This window comes from Anabas testudineus, chromosome 7, assembly GCF_900324465.2.
Source record: "Anabas testudineus chromosome 7, fAnaTes1.2, whole genome shotgun sequence".
Taxonomy (NCBI): Eukaryota; Metazoa; Chordata; class Actinopteri; order Anabantiformes; family Anabantidae; genus Anabas; species Anabas testudineus.
This window is the reverse complement of record NC_046616.1, coordinates 10312779-10329117: the sequence shown is the minus strand read 5'-3', so window position 1 is coordinate 10329117 and position 16339 is coordinate 10312779. Positions and strand designations below refer to the sequence as shown.

At 38.9% G+C, this 16339-nt stretch overlaps 1 protein-coding gene across 1 annotated transcript in view; it reads left to right on the top strand.

Moving 5' to 3' along the window:
• The first annotated feature begins 7264 nt into the window (after positions 1-7264).
• The window catches only part of LOC113167893 (TOX high mobility group box family member 2-like), a 70353-nt gene continuing 61278 nt past the window's right edge, over positions 7265-16339 (top strand). Inside the window, exon 1 of the mRNA XM_026368817.1 lies at positions 7265-7888. Within this exon, the coding sequence (XP_026224602.1) occupies positions 7784-7888 (105 nt within the window). The 5' untranslated portion in view covers positions 7265-7783. The remainder of the gene's footprint in view (positions 7889-16339) is intronic.

The following is a 16339-nucleotide window of genomic DNA, read 5'->3' as shown; positions in this document are numbered from 1 at the left end:
GTAAAAGGACACTGTGTTTGTGCACAAAGAGACATGTTAGACACACAAACTCAGTACATTGTGCTCCCCTTCTTTCAAAACATAGGATGTGAGAGAGTGAAAGTGGTTGTGTCTGCCTTCTTTTCTCTGAGCTGAGCTAAAAGAAAAAAAAAAAACATTATCTACATCACCATGCCATCAAATCTGATGGATTTTATCCCATCCCCCTACTCTCTGTGTTCACTGGTAATGGCAATGTAGCATTCTCTCACCCTTGAAAATGTAAGTCTGTGTGTGTGTGTGTGTTTGTTTGTGTCCGTCAAACAGGAAGAAAGCAGGAGTGAGGCTGTTGAGAGCACGCCGCCTATGTGAAATTAGTCTTAAAAGGATATTGTTGTTCACAAAGAGTGTCGAACAGCATGTTCAAATGCCATATTTTATTCATGTGGGCAGTCATGTCCAACACAGAGACCCACACAGTACATCTACTTCTTTTCAACTCTATCTGTATCCAGGAGAAAATTCTCATCCTCTTGCAAGGTAGCGTCGATAAAACTCTAATCTCCAATCTCTCAAGGGAACGGATGGGAAACTATTTTCTCCATCCTGGGTGATACAGGTCCAAACTATCATTACTAAGTGTGCTTATACATTATCAGGCACTCAGGCCTCTCACAGGAACTCTCTCTGCAATAGGTCAAAATTGCATAACCATCTCCTTTAAATCTTTCTGGTTAATGCCAGTAATGAAGGAGAAGAAATAATAAGAAATCAACAGTAAATCTAGATTGACTCTCTATTAAACATACAGTACATCAGTGGACTGCATAAGGAAAACATGCCCTGCCCCAAACTTTGAATTGTACTGTGGCTGTATAATGATGCTGGCTTAGTGGGAAATTGCAGTAATGTGGCCGATATGAGAATAAAAATGAGCAGTTAGGTTTTTTTTTGTGTGAATTTGACAATGAAACACATTTCCCACATACCTTATACAGTCTCCACTGGCATTTTTTACTACATGAAGCCACTTATAGAGTGAGATTATAATACGGTTTGCCTCCTTACAAAGCCAAGGTGAAGAGACATTAGGAGCGCAGCCTTGAATTGTGAGTTAAATACTACAGTTGCTCTGCACTCAGTTGCCTGTTTGAAAAAAACGATTCATTTTAGTTTCTCTCATTCACAAAGGTTTTAGTTGAGGGTCTTTACATTATGGGAGTCCTGAAAGACAGATTACTTGCTTAGGATGTTGAATCTTTCATATTAGGATAACATATAACAGAACAATATGTGGATTTGTGTATATTAGTCACCACCAAGACTACTGAAAACTTTGTAGTCAGGTTCCTTTATGGGTATTTTAATATGAACACATCATAAAATATGCAAAGATTTGTATGTGTTTTTCTTCTACATAAAAGAAATAAAGATGCAGCATGATTTTGTATTACAGAATAGTGTAGACAGGCAGTTTACACACTTGGTAAAGCAATAAAGATGGTCGTGTTTGTAGTATGTGATGTGTTCAAACTGTGTGTTTGACTTTTGATGGTAGAAGAGAAGGCTTTAAGAATGAGGAGTAATTAGCGTCATCCAAAATCCAATAAAGAACAGGACACAACTAACCAAACTGCTATAAATGGACAATTGGGCTTCAGGTGCAAGATTAAGAAAACAAGCAACTGATAACATTTGCGAGCTTTCGACATCTACTCGGCTTGACAAATGATATTTGGGTAAGATATTGCTTCATCACCCCAGTAAATCATATATTTTAGGGGGTGATGAATCAATAATATTGCATACAGGAAATGAGCTATTAATATCCCGAATGCTGATAACGGATAATATTTGAGTGCAGTAAACAATGAGTAAGTTATATTTGACATATCCTGTTTGGATTAAAGACAATTTTTCATTTAATCTGAGGATTTGAGGCCACACAAATGTTTTCAGCGTCTCTAATAAATGTATTGTGTTTGTCTGTTCACCTTATTTCACAGCCTAAAGCACCTGGGTAGAGGCCAATGCAGGCATCATCCTTCAACACAGATAAAGATCAAGTATGCTTGATTTAATCAGTGGCTGGAACATGAGAAGCAAAAGCATTGTTTCACCACCATGCATGATAGAAATTACATAGAAGCTTGATTTCAACTGAGAGTGAAAGTAGAAAGTTTTTTAACAGTAAATGCTGCTCATGTCTACAGATCTGCATAAATAAAAGGCTTTAGTATCAGTTTACTGCAAGGATGTGGAGGTTAACAGTTCCTGAAATGGGATGACACACAAATGAAATGTTGACATCTGTCCAAAAAATGTGCAGTCACTAGAAAATAAAATGCATTAAATGGTTTAAAAAGAAACCTGAATACAAATTAGCCTTATTTTTTTCCTTTTTTTGGTTTTCTTTATTTCCCAACCCAATAAAAACATCTATAATTTGAGCTGCTCAAAAGAATCCTAATTGCTCATGTGAAAGGAAGCATGATTGGATGCTTGAATTTCTTTATATAGGAATGACTCACAATTCCTCTGCTTGAATGACAATATTCACCGGCAAATGATTCCATGTGCCTCATTGAGTAGAAATAAGAATAGGTCCTGTTTTCCTTTACATGCACAAAAGATGCACTCACTCACTTGTATGAGATAATGCAAATAAAGAAATAAAAGATAAATAAAAATCCTGTGCAAATGTCTCTAACTAACTGATCTTACCAAACATTAGAAATTAAAACAACATATTTTTTAGGGTTCCTGCACAAACTTTGAATAAAAAATGAAACTTTAACTCACTTGACATTATCAACGTGTGCAACTATTGGCCTTTTTAATGATATGAAAACACTGAGCTGAGCTCCTGCAGACTGCGATAGATTCCTCTCCAAATGAGAGCTGAAATGCTATAGGCAATTAGAAGAGTCTCTTGAATTTCCTTGAAATGAAGTGGTAAATGAAACGTGGTCAGACTGACAAGTCTGCTCTCTCTTTCACTGAGCGTCGCTGTCTTCCTGCAGCCCTTCATGCAGAGGGGAAAGGTGTACACATCTTTTTTTAACCAAATCAAGAGTCAATGCATGTAAGCCTTGTGGTGATTTTCCTTAATTATGCTTCAGGGTGATTTGCTAGGTGGATGACACAATGAGGACATGATGTCAGTCAAATAATAAACCCTGCATTTACCTTCACTGCTAGTTGCGATTCACAGGTGCAGTGCACTGGAACTGACTTTAGTTGGAGAGTCAGCATTTTCTATGTATGCAATAAATCAAGAAGAACCACACATGGGCATAATCTTTTAGTGGTTCAGATGTCAAATCCTTAAAAATGTGCAACAGAGTATAGGAGCTGACCTCTGGGGAAACTAGGTCATGGCCTCCTTGTCTGCACAGCAGCGCTGAGGATCACTACAACTATTTCAAGAGGGAATTGAACAAAATGAGATTTATTTGTGATAAATGTTTATCATAAAATAATAGATGTTTTAAAAGCTATATCCTATATTTGGGTTCATTAGGATAATTTATTAATTAAGAATTATAATTATTGTTTTGTTCTTGGGTGATCACAGCAGTTTGTCTATCTGAACTGCTGTTGGACCAGATTGTTTACACACTGCTGGTTCCCATGCCCTGCTGAAACAAGGAGGGTCAGTGCAACCTGGCACATAGGTCAAATGTCAGCAAGCGACTCTAGGGCACAGTCTCTAAGTTTCCCTCAGGTCAATCCCAAATATACAAATACAAAGATATCTAATGTAACTTTAACTTAAAGCACTAACAGCAAGTCACACTTGAATATTCTCATTCCCCTCGAGCAGGAATAGTGAGACTATGTAAAATCATACATTTTAAAATTACTACATTTTAACAATTAATAAGTTGATGCTGATTGTCATTTCCTTGGCGACCTCTGACTTGCATTTTTTTTTCTCCCTGAGACCCATTTAGCTCAGAATGCACTGCACACTTTTGCTGTTGTGCAGTTTTATATTTTTTCATTTACTTCATAGTTCATTGTTGTGAAACAGGTGGTGTGTAATTAATTATGAACATAAAAAGCTGTGAAACACAATTCAAGGTGTTTTTGTCAACACTTTGTAGAAACATAAAAATTCAGATGAAAATAACATGATCTTCCTCCTGTCTGCTGTAATGCTGTTAATAATAATAATAATAATATTTTATATTTAATATGTTGATGTTGTGTATGGAGATCTATGAATGCAGACAACATAATCACTCTTGGAGAACATGAAAGAAAGCTTTTAGAATTTGTTGAGAGAGAGAGAGCAACAGAGACACAGTGAGTTTAACATAATGGTGTCATTTGCATGCACCTTACCATAGCTGCCCTTAGGCACACAGTTTGCATGAACGGATCAAATTATTCTAAATGTCAGATGGTAAAAGGACAACATGTCCTGCACTTCTGTGTGTGTCATGTGTACATCAGTAACAAAACCTGCTTTGGCAGAATTTCACAATTTGTTTGAGTGATGAAAAAGCTAGCTGTTATTACTGAAATCTACTGTCAACCAAATTCAAAATGTAAAATATATTTTTAACAGATATATCGTCCAGAAACTAAGCTAACATCATCAAATAGATACATAAAGAATCAAATATAACTGAAATCACCTGTAAAAATTATAACCAAACAGTCAATAGCAGCCAAATTTCAGCAGCTGGCTTCCAGAAACTATACATTTCAAGATATAATCAAGCTTTGCATAACTTCATTGCAGTTCAATCTATTTAAAAAAACAAATTCCCTTTGAACATACATCTACAGTGCATTTTAGTCAGACTAAAATATTAAGCAATTTTCTTCTTTTGTGAAGAGCTATGTAAAGCAGTAACATGGAAGATATGTGTACATGCAAAATGTGTTTATACATAGTAAATACAAATACAAATACAAATCCAATACAAATGGACACATGCAAAATTAAATATTACAATAGTTTATGTCTGTTAATTATGTTCTTTTCGTGGAGATATGTAAATTCAAACTATTCAAATTTTTTAACTACTTTAATGAAGCATATTTCAGCACTAATGAGGGTTTAAAAGGTCACGGTGCTTTTAAAACAAAAGTTTGACCTGAATGTAGAGGGCGCACCCAGCCCTGACACTACAATTGTTGAGTGGGGAGAGTGTTTGATGCAAGAAAAATGTGTCTGCTGGAAAATGTGACAAGAAATCATTGTTTGTTTCAAAGTTGGATAATAATGTAGATTCTGAATTTTCTTTTTAATTTTAACCTATATTTGACCTCTGTGGTGTTAATAGGAACATAATGTACTGTACTGTTGATGCTATGTGAGTTTCTACTTATACTACCCCTACACTACTACTGTAGTATGATAATAAGCCTCAGGTGCATGTAAAACAATCAGTGCCTAACTTTACAAAGTTATTTATTATATCAGCAGCTTTGTAAGTCATCATTTAATAACGTCACAAACTGCAGGCTTGATTGACCGTTTTCCACATTGTCGTTTTGGGACATTTACATTTTTATTTAGCTATCCAAGGTCACAGAAAAATCTGTTTTGAGATGATTTTCAGTTTAAATTAGTACAACCCTCAGCAGTTCTTTTGTTCTCCCCTGCTTTACTCAAATCAGTCATCATTTCTGCAGAACGAACCAAAGCCAAATTATCTTATCTATCTTTCATCTTCCAATTTTTTTCATCTGCATCACATTTTATTTGAGATTAAAGTAGGACTGTGTCTTTGTGCAGCACTAATTTCCATAGAGCTTCTGTAATTAAAGGACAATAAAGCCTTAGTAGTAATTAGTTTCTCTTGTTTGGTTGCTAGCCCATCAATTGTGCTTCAATAATACTGATCATTAGCATGCGCCTGTGCAGTGAGGGATGCTGGGAAAGGAGCCCTGCACACACAGCACTCCACATTCCATTCCCATGAAGCCATGGCACCGAGCCATGTTGTTAACCCTCTGTGAGCTGTGCCTGGGAGAGTGGCAGGATGTGCCTGGCAAAGGGCCGCACTGTAAAATAAAGAGGTTGCACTGTAACATAATAGACCTGCTGAAATAATGACCCGCTTTTTAGATTTCTGAAGGCTGGAAACATAAGAGCTGCAGCAGTGGGCAGATGCTGCTGTCACGGTTTGTGTAAAAACAATTGTACCCTTCTCAGTGTTACATGCTCTTTTATTCACATCCAGGTTCACCTAATGAAAGCCTGTCTGCGACACTGTTAAGGAGCGATAAAGAGGATATATTATCACTGTTTTAATGCTGATGCGTCCTGAAAACAGATCAAATTAGGTATCTTTAAACAGAACACCATCGGGAGAATAAAGAACATTTCTGTGCAAGCAGGGTGTATGGATTGTGCTGTAAACTGTGGCATAGTAATAACGCCAGGCAGCAGAAAATGTGCTCTGTTCTGTACTTTGCCTTGACATGATTGAAAGACAATGGTCCCATGGATAGCCCATTTCAACATCAAATGTGCATGCACATCACAGGGCAAGGGTGTGCTATCCATCACATTCAGTGAGCTGTCAGAGGCAGCTCTCCCAGCCACCGGCTTCTCTCCACACACACACATTTGCAACTGTATGGCAAGACAGCATTAAACCTCCTTGTACAAATCCCACCGTGTGCACGCACACTTTTGAAAGTGCTCAGAAGTGTGCTCTTCTGCCTTGTTGTGCTATATGTGACTATAGCTGCTATAATGGTACACTTTACTTTGTATTGTCTTTAAAGTGATATAACAGTAGAAACAGAAACAACTTCACAATAAATGAATTTTAATGACTATTGCTAATGTAAAAGACTGAACTTTATAAATGTTAATATTGCACAGACAGTGTCCTTTTGCTTTAACCTATAGACATTACTGTAAAATGAGAGGAGAGGACTACAGAGGACCATGTAAGTGCATTTTGATCACTGCTTTTGGCCGGACTGCTATAGTTTGTGTATCATCAGGTGATGTCAATAAACACAACAAATTCATGTAGCAGTCATGCTGATGAAAAGTAAAAAAAAAAAAAAAAAATACATAAAAACGCGGTGGTAAAAAACAGAGAGTGCAACCTCCTCCCATCCGCCTTGGCACAATAACCCAAATGGAAGCCTTTATGAAGCACTGATGGAAGCAGAGTGCGCTTTATAATGCACAGCCGTGCACACTACTACATTTCGAGCTAATCAGAAGCGCGCAGTTGCAGAAAGGAGAGCGGTTGCCAAGGCAGCCACCAATCTCCCCTCCCCCTTCTCCATTCGTTCCTCTTTCCCGTTTATTATCGGCAGAGGTCGCATGGCAGAGGGAAGTCCAACCACTTCTGTATTGGAACCATTGCAAGAATATGCACCTCCATAACAAAGCCTGCATGGAGTCCTGAGAGCAGTGTGGAAACAGAGGCTGCAAATTTATGGGCTGCTGTTCAGTCGTCAAAAAAAAAAAGAAAGAAAGAAAAGATCTAATAAGAGAGGATTTCAAGTTGGAGGGTTGCTTTTATTTGTTCTTGAACAACGGAATAGTTTTGCAAACACGTGCGTATGCATGAATATTGCGCTCTCCGTTTGAGTGAGTGAGTGTTTTGCATCCTGGTGCGATGCTCTGAGAAGGACTGCGCATCACCAGAGTTGGTGCCGAAGTTCGGCCGCGAACGGATGTGAGGGAAGAGTATACCGAGCAAAACTCCCCCACTTCTTTTTTTGTCTATCCTGCTTTGGTGTTGTGTTTGCTGAGACAATAGTGAGCCAAAGACGCTGAAAGTGATTTCATGCCTTCAGTCTCGCACAACCTGAGATGGACGTGAGATTTTATCCTGCGCCCCCGGCAAATGTGGGTTCATGCTCCCTACCGACTGATCCAAGTTGCCTGAGCTCGTTGGACTATTACCACTCGAACAAGGTAATAAACCCACTGTGTGTCTCGTCCACTGATATTGTGTCTTAATGTCTCACCTGTCTGTCTCTGTGTAGGAGCCAAAAAAAAAAAAAAAAAAAAAACAGCCTGTTCACGCCATGCAAACGCAAACGCGTGCTGTGGACTGCGTTTTATCCAAAGGGCGCTCACTAGCTCCAAACACACAGCTACACACACTTCAGTAAAAATGTCAAGTGTCAGCAAGTACAGTGACCTGGGCTGGGGTGGGGTGGTCACAATTGAATCTGGAACGGGACGCAGAATTAGTCTGAACATTTATTATACACTGGCAACCTGGCATCTGTCTATTTTGCTGTTAGGATAAAATGTGTACTTTTAAAAAACTTTTTTTTTTCTCCCCCCCCCCCCCTCTAAGCAGCATGGTTGCTATGTTATTTCCGCGGTGGGATTGTGCAGTTGTGCTGTGCACAAAGCTGGCATTAAGTGTCCCACCCGATGTGGAATACCAGAGACTGTATAGAATCCATACTGCCCCACTGCGCGCTCTGCTCCACGTTATCTCCCCTCTCAATGATTTCTTATGCTGTAGCTTACAAGTCTTTCCGCTGGGAGTCCGACGATTAAATGGATGCGTGCCAGTAATGTACTGTTAATTACTTTGTAACGAGAAACCACAGAGTCTGCTTGTTCCAAGTATCACTCTTTTTTTTTTTCTCTCTCTCTCTCTGTCTCAGTTTTTGGCACCCCGCGTCTTTTAACTCGTGACCTGCGCTCACTCCATTGCAAGTGCGCAGGTGACATTTAAAAACAACATTAGGAATGTTTTGTAGTTTGACATTTTCCAAATGTCTAAAAAAAAAAAAAAACTACTAAAAAAAACAAACAAACAAACAAAAACATTATGAACCTCAGTGAAAACAACTAGTGTCTATAGAGCCGGAGGATGGACAATAGTGGAAATGTTACAGTACACTGGAAGTCTGCCGTGATAGATACGAAACAGCACAAACTAACATCAGATCACAGCAAAAGTAATAATTAGTATTACAAACACAACAAAAATACTATGAAAATTAAAACTATTTAAACTTGCACTAGTTTCCCCCACCTGCATCCCCATATTAAACATTGTTGTTATCACTTACCATGGTTGAACATTACATATCAGCAAGATCTGGCTGTAGTATAAAGCTGGTGTGGACATCTTTGTCTCACTTTCTCCGTTAAAGACGACTTTCAGGTATGACAGTGAGGGGACTGATACAATTCACTGTTGGGGATGTTTGTCTTTCACTGTGTGGGCAATGGAAAATCTCTGTAACGGAACATTCCAGTAATTAACTGTAAACATCATCTCCCAATTCGTTTCTCACAAATGGTGCTATAATAATCTTACAGCTCAGGTTGGGCAGCACACAGCTTGTTCAAGATCGAAAAAACAGGACGCAGTTGTTCTTAGCGACTCCCGCTTTATCACAGGTGAAATAAGGTTTGTATAAAACATTTACCGATAAAGCAGGTTTACACCTGTGTCACGCAGATGGGCTCATATAACTGTCTCCCCTGCACAGGCTATCTTTTTGTAGGTCAAATGAATTGGGATCACTCTTCACGCATATAATCCCAAGACTATGCTGATATCCACGCACTGCGTGAATCCTGGAAACAAAGCCACTAGATATTAAAATATATAAGATGCTTTTCACAGTGAGAGAAAGTGACAGCCACCGCTGTCAGCAGTTCAAGAGTGTGGCACTCCTCAAAATTACAAATGTTCATTTGAATTATTGAAATCCCCCTACTCCGTTTACTTGGGCTTATAATTTGCTATCATCCACTGTGTAACACTAACTTCCTTCACTAGCAATGCAAATGAGGCCGTGACCAGCAGGGATCATTTGGTGTCATGTTAACACAGTGCGCAAGGTCAAGTTCCCCCTCCTCAAATACTTCTCAAACTGACTGTGGCAATGAAAAAAAAAAAAAACCTCTGAGTTGTTCTGTAGGTTCTGGATCTGCAGATGAGACCTGGCTGCTGCTAGTGATCTCTGACAGCTCTGGTTGGCCAATTTTCTTATTCAGTCCAGGTCTCTTTCTTAAGTAGAGACAAAAGATTAATCATAACATTAAGGTCAATTGGTTTTTATGGGCTTGCTTTGCATATTCTTGTAGATATATTTTGGTTTTTAGCTGAATTTATTGGCTTCTAGTTAAGCATGAGAATATTCTATTGGGATAATATTATTGGAAAAGAGTCAAAATCATTTAAATAACAAGAAGCGTTTGGTAAGGTGGTTGCAAATTGGCAACCATATTGATATTTAGCACCATTACTCCTGTCTGGCTGCTCAACTATCGAGGTTTTAAAAAAAGCAACTTACAGCCTGAAAAAAAGGGGTTTCTCTTTTTATTGCTGCGAAATTAACAGTTTTATCGGAGTCCCGCACGAGCGTAATTGGATCAATTGGAACATGTGCTTGTATTTTAGTTGTATGCTCTGTTTATTTGCAAACCTGTTCCGTGTACTACTGACTCACTCTGGATGCTGTGTGGAGACACAAGCCTAGTTTGAGTAATTAGCAAGTCTGTGACTTCCAGGGGGAACACGTGTGCGACTGTCATGCTTTCAGCCTTTGTCACACTTTTCATTTGAAGCCACTGCTTATTCCATTCATAGTAGTTCATGTGCATGCGTGCTGCTGAATGTAGTCTTTGCTTCACCTTTCTCAGTCCCTGATAATTACTGCAAACAACAATCTCTGTGTGAATCATTTCTGTTGTTTTGGCAGTGTTGCCGATGATCAACAAAAACGTCTTGCAAGGATGAAATGTAAATCCTAGATTTGGCTGCCAACATTCGCCATTGGTTGGTTCTTAAATAACATGAATCACTCTGCTAACCATATCAGTTTGTGCTAAGACTATATTTGCCACAAAGTTCTGTACTGATGGGGAAAAAACAAGAAGAAATAGCGAGCAGATTGCAATCATTTGGAACGATACAATAATAACCCTGAACATGTTTACTTCAATACTGTCAATGCTGACTTTGTTTGACTTTTTGAGTGCTCATGTTTTTTATTGCTGGGATGCTCTCCCACAGCACACCATAATACTATTTTATTGGTGGTAATATGAGACTGTACCATGTTTTTATGTTGTCTTTTAACTTACAGCCTGTACATACCTTATAATACTCATATGTATTGTACAGGTACTGTAATAATTTGCACTTAATGCATTGTAGTGAGCATTATTTAGATACATCTTGTCTAATACAACACATATAAGACTGTGGCTGTTCGTTTGTCCAGCAGTTTTAGTTTGCTTTGTGAAATGGGAACATAGTGTCTGCTCCTTTATTTGAATACCTTAATCAAACAGTGCTGACTGCTGCTGCAGCTGCTGCTGAGGTGAGGTGTTGACTACAGTACAGCACTAGCACAGAGTGCAGAGAGAGTAGGGCCTGTGTTTATACACTCTGGCCCCACCCAGCTCATATATCCTCCCAACAACTGATATCTGCTTAGATAGGGCAAGACTGAAGAGCTGGCTTTGTTAGTTGGTGGTCTCCTCTGCCTCAGATAAGCTGGGAAATGATGCACTCCATTTGAATGACTTATCTCAGTTTTATTTTTTATTACAGGACTGCTTTGTGTATGTTCTGCAAATGTCTGATTGCTTTGCATCAACATATTCAGTTTCCCTCAAATGATCATCCTCAATGGAAAACAAGCACCTGAACAAAGCATACTCATTTCTAGTTTTGACTAAATGGGTGCAGGGGTTATTTAACACTCTTAAGATTACTTAAACATGGATGACAAATTAACCATTCCCAGTAAAGCAGGCTGCAGTGCATGTTCACGTTGAGCGATGCTGTTGCTATTAGCTAATGATAAACTCTGTGGTTTGTAACAGAGAGGCAGAAAGAGAGAATCAAAGGATGAGTGAGAGTCAAATGGGTTGAAGTAATCAGCGGCCCGGTATGGGGACACTGTGAGTGTGTGTGCCTGCGCATGCTAACTCAGAGCCATTCAAGCGTTTTGCTGACTACGGAATCACAATCACAATTGCTTTCATAGCCCTGTGCTAAGGAAGGCCATGCATACCACAGTAAGGGCTGGTGACACACAGCGAACAGGGGCAGAGCAAAAACAGCCATTAAATCATATTCTCCCTGCCCCGACACACGGAGGAGATTTTTAATAGGGATTCCGACCATTTGAAATCATTTCAATAAAACTGGAATTGGCTCTGACATTGGCTGAGTCATAGAGCCTGCATATGGCAGGGAGTTCTCGTCCTATAATTTTAAAACCTATGAGACTGTGTGAAAAGTCCCTTTCTCAGCCAACCACAAGGTGTCTACATGTGCTTTTTTTGTGTGTCTTTAGGGGATTTTGGGCGATTAGTTCTGATAGATGTAGGCAGACATGAATATTGATGAAGGACAGTAAGACATTTGAAGCTCGAACAACACATCCAGGACATGGATAGTTAGTTCACCGTTTAAATATCCTGTGTTTCTTTGTCTGACCTTTAAATTCAGTGTTTGTGTGTGATGTAGGTCATGAGAGTGACAATATGAATGTCTATGCGGTAGTAGCAGTCGTGGGGGGGAGCCTTCCTATGTGCTAATTATTGACCCTGGCAGTGTACAGCTTCTTGCTCGTTTGTGGGTGCCAGTGCATTCCCCTCAGTGCCTGTTACCATAATTAAGACTTGCCGATCCACTGTAGTGTGCTTACATTAGTCAGCTCGGGCCTTCCCGTGGGGCGCTGCAATGGCAATCTCATTTTTACAGCAGAAGAAGAAAGAAAAAGAAACAGTTTCTACACCTGCTGCAGAGTAGGCCCCTGGGTACTTAGTTAAATGTTGATTATGTTTGTTAATAGCTGAATGAATGACTCATGACAGCAAGATGAAGCATGCATATGATATAGCACATCGGTCAAATCTACAGTGTATCTGTTTGTTTGTACATTGGTGACAGGCACCAAGTAGCTTTAGTATGTCTTATATTAATTAAACATGCAGTTGTTGCAGCTGTATTGTTTTTTTTTTTTCTAGTTATTTAAGCTCAGTTGCACTGACAAGAGTAATGGAGCTCTGAGTTGTCCCAGCAAGAGATTAAAACACGAGGCCTCCAACTAACTCCAAGTTTGTTTTGTTTTCCAACAGAAAACAAAGAAAACCCGCGAGAGCACAACCAGTAAAGCAACAACATACAATATACCACAGATATGGTTACAGTGCATCTAACCTTGTGTATCTTGTGTTCAGCCAGTGTTTCTGTGCTGAAGATAAACCATTGTAGACAAACAGGAACAACTGTAAGAGTGCCATGTCACATTTTCTAATAGCTAAGACCTATGTATTCATTCCATTATACTGTATGCATATGCTGGATGCATGTAGACCAATCAGCTATGACATTAAATATACCTGCTAGTTTGACTGTTGTGGTGGACAGGGGAAAAACTGAATGCTAATAATTGACAAGTGCATTGCAGCTTGCTACATATGGGACTCTATAGTTTCAGGGTAAGTGCCCGCCCTTCACTATGCTCATCACTATGTTAAAACCTCCAGGTGGACTGATTGGTGTATTTACTGACATTTAAACTTCAGTCATATATCAATCAACAAATTAATCACTAATTACAGAAAATAATACAAAATAGTCATTCTACAATCATCTATAGGCTACATAGAAACTAGCAGCCTACAGCTAGTGGGCAACTCATGTTCATGTGCTGAATCTACTCTACAAGATTATCATTTCTCCATATAATCTCTCTGAAATTAAGAGGGGTTTCTAATGTTCTGGTCATTTCATTTATGTAAATAAGGTGGCCAAAACATTAGAACCACCTCATAATATAATCTACTTGACTTCACTATGACCTCAGTAATAAACATAATAAAATTATCACCTTTCTGACAGTTTAAACAAAAACTGAGAAATTATAAATTTTATAAAAGTAGAATTTATGGCACACCAGCTGTATTGGATACCTAACGGCACCTAATAAAGTGGCCAGAGATATGTACATTTGCAGGGTATGTATGTGCTGTATTGTATGTACATACGCATGGAAAAGGCTGGAAGCTTGACGAACAATCCCAGTTGTCTCAGCTTCCTTAGGTATGTCCTGTGCAAACATTGGGGGCCATGGTATAAGCTTCTTGCCAGGGATTTAAGGGTCTTTCCCTCCCTTGTTTTCACTGAATATCCTTTACAAATATTATCAGCCTCATGTTAGTGCCATGTTTGTACTGTAGCCTAAAGAGAGAGTGACCGTATGTAGGTTCAGTTAATGGTCAAAGCACAGACTGACACAGAAATGATCTTAAGTGTTATGACAAACTGCATCAGTGTAGTTTTATCTAATTGATAAAACTGTCAGCCAGACTCACACTTTAAAAAAAAAGACCCACCAGCAGTTTGTGACTTCTAATTTGAGCGCTGGTGTCTTTTCTTTATTTCACTGACATGCATTGATTGGAGCCGTGAGAGGTTTGCACTTGAGAAACACCGGGTTGATAAATCCATATGATCCAGAATTTGTTCTCCTTCCTTTTTCCCCAGCTGTGACTGTCTCGTCTTGTCCTTGTCTGTCAGGAGCATGTGTTTATTATGTGTGACATATTTAGCAGGCAGATATAATTGCCTGTGCAAGGCTGTAATCGTCTGCGTCCAATTCAGTCAGCAGAGACTGCGGGAGCCCACAGAGCCACCGAGGTAATCAAACTGTGGCTCATTCTTCCTCTTTGAGAGCTAATGATGAGCTCCATGATCACTTACAATGTGCAGAGAGAGAAGTCTGACAGATAGTAGAGAAGTAATACCATTGTTTTAGTTCGTGCAACAGTACTGTCTTTGGTTGAATTGCTTAAAACTGTGAATCAAAATCAAAAAGTTACTGCAGAGAAAATAGGTAAAGAAAGCGAAACAAGTAGAGATAGAAAGGGGGAGGTAGAGGAGGCTTGTGGGTTGAGAAGAGGGAGGGAAAGTGAGAGAGGCCCTGTCTTTGTGTTGTCGACCTATTTAGTCTCAAGCTGGCTATGAGCCATGCCGATGAGTGATGTCGCTAAGAAAAACAAACAGAGAAGAAAAGTAGGATTTTGGAAATTTTGACACACAGTCAATGGTGTTATGCTGTCGAGGACTCTGTCTCTCTCTTAACTAGGCCTCACCGACCTCATAGCAGCTTGGTACGGTTGTTAACACACAGGAAAGGGAAACTTGAGCAGATCTTTTTATAGAATTGTTAATAACACAGTAGACAGTAGTGAAAAACCATAGCCTAAAGCAGCACTTACTGGCAGAACCCACGTAAACCAAGTATATGTGTATGCATATGTGTGTGTGTGTGTGTTGCCACTTATGCTGTAGTTGAAGAAGTATTTAGAGCCTTCACTTAAAAGTAGCTTTACCACACTGCAAAAATACTGAGTTACAGATAATTATCTTCCTGTCAAAATTGTACTTAAAAGTACAGCAGCAGTACTGAATGTAAAAGTGTAGCCTATTTAACAAGAATAGCCTGTATGACATTTCCATTACTATTACTTTATTCATAATTTCTGAACAGATTTACAGTTTATACTGTCATCATAATCTGAAATATGAAAAGCAATAATAACTGTAAGCTGTATGTGAAAGCAGGGTGGTCAAAGAGGAAGCTTCACAGCTGTAGACAACTCAGTACGTCAAACGAGGTTTGAGTCAGTGCTTTGAAATGAAGGGAAATACGAGGCTGTGTTAAGAAGTCTAACTGTCTGTCTGTCTGAAACAACTCGTAAGTAAAAGTCCTGTTGTTTTAGAATAGGAGCAGGAAAAAGTTTCATAAGTCTGACGTTTTTTTTTTAATCAGAGCAGTGAACTAAATTCAGTCAGGCCGCCTGAATTCCAAAAACACTTCTTGTCACTTATATGTCGTCTTATCTAACGATGGTAACAATTTTGATTTAATTTGCCTCTGGAACAGTAAAATGAAGTGGTGTACCATTTAGCTTGTGATGTACCCAATATTGATAAATGAAAAAGCTACGTTTTTTTTTTTTTTCATGTTATACTGGGTAATGCACAAGCAAACTGAAAAACTTCCATAGAGAGAAATTCTGCTCAGATAGGCCTGTAGATTATTCAATGTAATAGGACCATAAATTCAATTCTATATTCTGTATCTATCTCAAGTGGGGTGATGGTGTGGGTGTATGGTCTGTCCATATGGACAAGCCAGAAAACATGTTCATCTGGTCGAACATATTATGTAATGTTATTGCACACAAAATGCTAGTATCTCGTTGGAGTACTAATGAACTTGTTGCAGTTAAACAGCAACAGGTACAGCTGGACCACTTACTTAGCAAGTTTACTGTGAATTTCACAACCAGAAACAAATGTTTGTGGCGGCAGGGCAGGTAAAAGGGGAGTGAAACTGAGAGATGGTCATGTTTTATTAA